The 8,061-nt window shown below is 35.7% G+C and overlaps 1 protein-coding gene across 1 annotated transcript in view; it reads left to right on the top strand.

Moving 5' to 3' along the window:
* Window positions 1-8,061, top strand: part of SYDE2 (synapse defective Rho GTPase homolog 2) — a 36,754-nt gene that overhangs the window by 7,431 nt on the left and 21,262 nt on the right. Inside the window, 1 exon segment of the mRNA XM_007457232.1 lies at window positions 3,456-4,151. Within this exon segment, the coding sequence (XP_007457294.1) occupies window positions 3,456-4,151 (696 nt within the window).

Below are 8,061 nucleotides of genomic sequence, written 5' to 3'. Positions count from 1 at the left end.
TGTTAGTTTCAGGTATACAGCACAGAGATTCAGTTATATATATATATATATATATATATATATATATTCTTTTTTCATTCTTTTCCCTTATAGGTAATTACAAAATATTAAGTATAGTTCCCTGTGTTATACCGTAGGTCCTTGTTTGTCTATTTTATACATAGTCATGGATGTCTGTTAATTGCAAACTCCTAATTTATCCCCCCCCTTTCCCCTTTGGTAACCATAAGCTTGTTTTCTATGTCTGTGAGTCTGTTTCTGTTTTGGAAATAAGTTCATTTGTTTCTTTTTTTAGATTCCACATAAAAGTGATATCGTATGATATTTGTCTTTGTCAGACTTACTTCACTTAGTATAATAATCTAGTCTATAGTCCATCCATGTTGCTGCAAATGACATTATTTCATTCTTTTTTATGGCTAAGTAATATTCCATTGTGTGTGTGTATACATACACACACACACACACACACACACCACATCTTCTTTATCCATTCGTCTGTCAATGGACACTTAGGTTGCTTTCATATCTTGGCTATTGTAAATAATGCTGCTGTGAACATTGGGGTGCAGGTGTCTTTTTGAATTAGAGGTTTTGCCATTTCTGGATATATGTCCAGGACAGTTCTTAATTTTAAGTGTAAAGAAGACAGAACCATAGAAAGGCTTTGGAATCTTCAGGTTTCATTAGTTAAATTAAATCAAATCAATTCAAGATATTTACTGACTATCTGTTACATGTTTGCATGTTAAATCCTGGAGAGTGGAGGTGGGTATCCTTTAGTTAGTAGCCCAGGTGTACTCCTACAAACTTTGGAGTCAGAAGAGTTTGTTTTGAGTGCTGCCTCTTCCATTTACCAAAAGGTGATTTCAGGCAAGTTACTTGACTTTTCTGAGTAGTTTTCTAAGTATTTCAAACATTATTTTACTTAATTCCAGGAGCCACCCTATAAAGTTAACTTGGTGGATATTATCATAATGCTCAAGAGGGACACCTACTTCCCTACTTTTAGTGGGTAGCATGGTGTAGGGGAGACAGGTGAGAGCAAGGATTTTAAGGTTAGACAGGCTTAAATTTGAATTCTATGGCTAGCACCTTGGCCATATTCCACATATGTTTGAGGCTCATGGAAATAATCCTACCTGTCTCAGAACTGTTGTGGAGGTTAAAGGAGGTTAAGGGCTTTCTTACTGCTTTATCTCTTGTTCCTGCCACATAATAGGCACTCAATAAATATTTCTTGAGTAAATAAATATCTGGCATAGTAGACATTCATGAGAGATTCCTTCCCTTCTGATTCTTAGTCTATTCCTCTATTTCTGCCTCTGGAACTATTGAACTTGAAACTCAGTTTGTGTTTAAGGTTTTGTTTTGTTTTAAAATTAATCTGCTTGATTAGGTATTTAGGGTTATAAAAAGGACAAATTAACTTTTTTTTTTTTTTTTTTTTGGCGGTACGCGGGCCTCTCCCAATGCGGAGCACAGGCTCCGGACGCGCAGGCTCAGCGGCCATGGCTCATGGGCCCAGCCGCTCCACGGCACGTGGGATCCTCCCGGACCGGGGCCCGAACCTGTGTTCCCTGCATCGGCAGGCGGACTCTCAACCACTGCGCCACCAGGGAAGCCCCCAAACTTACATTTTTAAATGATTTTTTTCAGTAGAAGGGAGATTCCTGAAAACCTTTAGTATGCATGAACCTAATTTTTTGGTTGTTATTAAGCTCCTCAGAGTTTAATGTGTTTTTATCACTCTCTGTTACTGGACTATTATATTTTACTTGCTGTAATACTAAAATGAATCAACCAAATACACACTCAAAGTAGCATAGACCATAATTTACAAACCTGACATGATCTTAAAATTAGAAATGTGGTTTTGTTTTAATTATCTATGTGTAGTGAGTTAGTTTATGATATATATTTATTTAGCTTATTGACTGTCATTGAAGCCGGGAAGCCGGCTTTATGTAACTCTTCGGAAGTGCAAAAAAATTTTCCCCTTTATATGGAATTAATATTACATATACATTGTTAGAGTCTTATCACATTGTATTAATACATACACATATCTAAGTATTTGACATCCTCCACTGGGCTATTAATTCCGTAAGAGCAGGGGCTATTTTGTTAATTCTTGTATTCTTGCTGCTTAAGTTTGTGCCTGTCAATAATATAGCTGTGTTGTGCTTGTTGTGAGACAGGATACCTGGTCCTAATCAAGGGCCTCCTTAGGGACTTTTATTTTTATTTTTGCCCTAGATATTTAGAACTTAAACTCTGCATAAGTTGCTACTGCACTATATGGTTAGGAAACAGATGTTATTTTGAAATTTTAATAATCAGTAAGACATTCAGTAATAAGTAAGGCACAATTGTTTTGAAAGATTTATTCAAGGTTAATCTTTGTATGAAGAGGTAGTAATCTTACTTGTGTTTTCCAAAGTCCTTGTAGCAGTGAGTTTAAAATTACTCAAATATTAATTAAAGGCATACTGTGTATAAAGCATTCTATACAAGCTTTTTATAAAGCATGTTTTGCTTAGGGTAAAGCTTTTTTAGCCCTATGATATTTATTTATTTATTTTATTTTATTTATTTATTTTTTTTTTGCAGTACGCGGGCCTCTCACTGTTGTGGCCTCTCCTGTTGCGGAGCACAGGCTCCGGACGTGCAGGCTCAGCGGCCATGGCTCGCAGGCCCAGCCGCTTCGCGGCACGTGGGATCCTCCCGGACCGGGGCACGAACCCGTGTCCCCTGCATCGGCAGGCGGACTCTCAACCACTGCGCCACCAGGGAAGCCCTAGCCCTATGATATTTATAAAGGCAGTCTCAGAGTTTGTTTATCCTTTTTCTTAAAATTCTTATGACACCTATACTAGCAGTCTGATATCTAAATAATAGAAATCATGTTTAGGTGGAAAATCCAAAATTTTTCTTGTTCAATTTTTATCTCTGAATGTGATTAATATTACTTTTCTTTCTTTTTATCTTTTTAAAAATAGTATATATGTATTTTTTAATAATTTTATTTATTTTTATTTTTGGCTGCATTGGGTTTTCGTTGGTGCAAGCGGGCTCTCTCTAGTTGCGGTGAGGGGGACTACCCTTCGTTGCGGTACGGGTGCTTCTCATTGTCATGGCTTCTCTTGTTGCAGAGCATGGGCTCTAGGCGCGTGGGCTTCAATCGATGTGGCACGCGGGCTCAGTAGTTGTGGCTCGCGGGCTCTAGAGCACAGGCTCAGTAGTTGTGGTGCATGGGCTGAGTTGCTCCATGGCATGTGGGATCTTCCCGTACCAGGGGTCGAACCCACATCCCCTGCATTGGCAGGTGGATTCTTAACCACTGTGCCACCAGGGAAGCCCCTAAAAATACTATTTTAATAGCTGGTCTTAAGTGACATGCCTTTCTTGGTATGCCAGGCATTATATTCTGCCTTCTTTTTTCTTTGAAACAGACTTATTTGAAAATGTCTATGAGTCTTCAATGAAGAGAAGAGAACTTGAAGATCTGAAGGATAATATTGGCTTCATGGGTCATAAGCCACTTAATAGCATCACTGTGTCAAAGAAACGCAATTGGCTATATCAGAGTACTCTGAGATCTTTTAATTTGGAAGACAAAAATAAGAAATGCCAAGATATAAGTCATTTATCCATCTCACCCGTTTCTCTACCTAAACTGCAGCTGTCACGACCTTTCCTCAGATCATCTGAAGAATATTGTACGTATATGGTGTGTACTGCTACAAATTCTTCATTATCAAGAGACTGTTCATTAGACTTTAATGAGGAAAATGATGCAGATGATGAAGGAGAAATATGGTACAATCCCATTCCTGAGGATGATGACTTTGGTATTTCAAATGCCTTGAGATTTGGGGAGGCAGACTCTGCTGTTCTGAAGTTCCCTGATGTCGGTTTGAGAGTATTATCTGGTAGTGACCTAATGAAAGAAGAGCAGCACACCGAAGACTTGCTGTGCTCTTCTGAACACACAGGTGATGTTCAGACCACACAGTCAAATGAAATAAGTCCTATAGATTCCATCTATTCCACAGAGTTTGTGGAGCAGTACAAGCAAAGGCATGGACACAAGACACAAGAAGGTATAATAGTAGAGGAGAGTCCCACGTTGAAATCTCCTTTTGCAGGTAAAGATGATCATATATCTGCCTTTTCCATTTTTCAATTCTTTGGCAGTATCTAAAACTAAATATAGATGTCTATTGTAGCTATGTACTTTTCCTTACAAAGTGAGTGTATTTTCGTGAAAATAAAACTGAAAAAGGTTTATAAACATTTTTATATACATGGTGGTTTAATTTTTCCTATTACAGACTTGGTTTTGTAAGGGGTGAAGGAGCTGGGGTAGTCCTACACCAACTTTTAGTGTGTGTGGTGTGGTTTTAGTATGTCTATCCTTTGAGGCAGTAATTACTTTTCTCTTAGTTGAAAGAATGGAGTCACAGGGACTGGAAGAGATATATTCTTCATGTATGTCTTGTTTTGCTTCATTCATTTATTTATTCATTCATTCATTCACACCTGGTCTGGCCACAAATGAAAAATTGTATATTCAGTATACTAGCAGTCATTAGTTTTCACTTTTGTGCCTACATTTCCTCAGAAACAAAGGAAAGGAAGAAGAGAAAAAGAAAGGAGAGGTAGAAGTAAAGATCTTGCAAATAGGTGCTACAATAGGTATGGAACCCAGAAAGGAAATAATTGAAGTTTGATATGTATTAGGTTGAACCATATGAAACTGCCAATATTTAACAGTTTTTGGTCTGGAAAAAAAAACAAAAACCAAAACCTGGCATTTCATATAGTTCAACCTAATGGTGTTATTTTTCCTTGATTGCCTTGATTTCTGGTGTGCTTCTTTTTAAATTTAGTCCCAGACGCATTACCTAGGAAAACACTTTTAGTTGCAATTATTAAATGTTGAATAGAAAGCAGTTCTATATAATATCGAGTCATTTTAATTTATAAAATTTCAAATGATACAGAGTAGTCAAAGATGTGGGGTATAGCAGATGCTGTTAGTACTTGTCCATATCCCTTAGGTTTTATTACTTATTTAAATGGAGGCGGCCTACTTCCAAAAATCGGTATCTGCATCTCTACTTGAGGACTCCTTCCGAAGTGTTAGGGAGTCTCCTGCAGGACATCCTGGGAGTGCCCCTCAACTAGTGACTGACAGGAGTTGGTATAGGCCTACCCCAGCTCCCTCCACACTTGGGTGGGATAATTCTATATTGTTTCCCAGAGTTTTCTCATGAAGTTAAGCTCCAGGTGCCCATAGTGGTAGCAGGCTTGATAATTCACCTTGAATTTTCTCCTGAATTTTCTCACTTTCTTGCTGATCTTTTTGTACTTTATAAGTAATCTACTTGCATTTGGATCCTTTTCTCAGGGATATGAGGAGAAGGAGTAAATATTATATTGATAAGAAAAAAAGTGAGTTAAAAAACAGTGTGAGCTGTATGATGTCAATTTTGAAAGAAACAATGAAAAGCTGTCCTGGAACTGTTAATGCTTGACCCATCCTTACCCCCTGTGTTGGGATTAAAACTGTGTGTGTGCATTTCTAATTGTAGTCTGATTTTCCAGAGCGGATGTGTGTTTCTTTTGTAATATGGTTGGGAAGAGGGATAAATAGCCTATAAAATAATAGTTTGGAACAGAGGTTGTGATCAGGATGGAGTGATGAGGAAGGCTTGCAGGAGTAGGGCAGACAGATAGTGATGGGTCTGGAATGGTGCAGAAAAGGCAAGAGGGCATAAGTATAAGAGCAACATTAGAGAGCCAGTGTCTGTAAAGTGATATACACTTTAAGTACTGTCTTTAAACTTTATTATTTTATGTTTGTGGCAAATTGTGAATCTGTAAAGACTGACAGACATTACAAAAAAAAAAACAAAAAACCACCCAAATTTGAAAGTACAGTAGGGCTGCCAATTATGTCTCCTTTCTTACTGTTATTCTTCTCTTAAGTATATTATTACAACAAGCACGTTCCTAAGTTGACCAAAGGAAGTATTTGGACAGTTCGTTTATATGTCATCTTTTTGCTTTAGTTTGATCAGAAAGGTCATTTACCTAAAGTGGTATGTTTTCTTTAGCAACATTGGCAGAAATCTGTTGAGAAATAGGCAAAGAGAATGGTTGAATTTCAAAATAATTTTTTGTTTAAGAAATAAGAAAGTTTAAGTATGTTTAATATGAATGACAATTTTATGATCATCCTAACACAATTGTGACTTGTTTTTTCCCTTTTAACTTCTGGTTGTATATGTATCTTTTACCTAGTTGCTGACATAGTGGACTATTTTTGGTTTTTGCTAATTTTACTTGCTATCTATATTTTGTATTGTTACATGTAGATTAATCTTATGATTGTTTCCCTATTTTTAAAGTATTTAATTGAGTTGATGTGCCCTAATCTGTTTGACTGGTTCCTTAATGTTGGGTGTTAATAGACTCCACTACTGTTGCAGTGATCTTTATCATGATCTATTTTGCTTCATTAGGATCCATTACTAGTATCTTTACTTGGTCTTTTTAGCTGGTAACTATTATAGGTAATTTCTATATTGTATTTCCTGAAAGGTTTACCAATTTATAGACAATTAACAATTGGTTAATTCATTTATTCAATAAACACTGAGTTTCTGGTATGTGCCAGTTACTGCTCTAGATGTTGAAGGAGTGTGCCAGTTTCAATTGATTCAAGCCTGGTTCATAAATTTATATTTAAAGATTTTCATTTTATGTTTTCCCCTTACAAGCTGTAGCTAATCTGTGATTTGGTTAGTATAATTTTGGTTTAATTTTAAGTGATTGTTCAAATTGGTCATATTTCAGCTCTTGGATTTTATAAAAACAAAGCATTTAAAAAAAATAAATTCAGTCTTGTCTGCTGTAGAGATTGCTAACAAATACAGTATTTCATTTTAATAATTAGGTAAGGACTTCAATAGGAGATATTTAATGCATAATATGTAAAAAAGTCAGTATGTTAGATTAACTCTTTATTGATTTAATAAAGCTTAGAGCAATTTCATATACTGGGTAGCTTTTTTAGGCCATGACAAAATAGATTGTAGACTACAGTAGGACTCTGACTACTATAGAATGTTTTAGACCAGGAAACCAGTAGAATTGTACTACAATTTACAGTACAAGGGAACGCTTTGTCTAGTTTATCAAACACTCCATTTCTTATTAGTTGCTTACCAGAAAAGCCCAGCAGGCATACTTAAAATAGTCCTTTCTCTACAAAGAAACTACTTTGTCAATAGGACACATTGAAGGGTGGAGGGAGAATACTATATTAATACTTTAAAGAAAGGTCATTTAATCTACTGATTTTTGAAATGAATAAGCACTTTTTTCTCATTTTAATTGTCAAATGTAGTATTACATAGAGTAACCTCTGATATTAGGGTCATTAAGGATCTTTATAAGGAATTATTAAATAAAGTATGAACAATTAATTTAAATAATTGGGATAATACCAACAGAGTTTTAGAAGTTATTTTCACTTTGTTCTATTAATTTGAAATGTTACTAGGAACAGGTTCAGATTTTTAAATGAAATTGATTAGTCTTTACATTCTTTTTTTGGGGGGGGATTGAAAGTTTAAGGTTAAATGGAATACTTTAACTTCTTAATAATAGTTGAGAAAAGGTATCTGAAAATCAGTTTGATGTATATGTATGGACAGAAAATTGTTTAAAAGGATGGAGAGACTGAAAGCGTAGTATTTTAGAGCATAGATTCTGAAAGCCTGTGTTTAGGTTTGAGTCCTGATTCTTCCACTTACCAGCTTTGTGATCTTAGACAAATTAGCTCATGCATGAGGTTCCTTACCTGGAGAATGGGGTGGTAATGGTATCTTAACTCTTAAGGTTATTATGAGAGTTAAATGAGGTCTGCTCATACTAATTATTAAATTAATTTTTCACACTTTGTCTAGCTCAGTAAATGTTGGCTGGTATTATTTTTAATAATAACTAAATATTAATAATTTAATAATAACAATAGAAACTACTTTT

This window comes from Lipotes vexillifer, unplaced genomic scaffold (assembly GCF_000442215.2).
Source record: "Lipotes vexillifer unplaced genomic scaffold, Lipotes_vexillifer_v1.1 scaffold250, whole genome shotgun sequence".
Lineage (NCBI taxonomy): Eukaryota > Metazoa > Chordata > Mammalia > Artiodactyla > Lipotidae > Lipotes > Lipotes vexillifer.
This window is presented reverse-complemented; position numbering and strand designations above follow the sequence as displayed.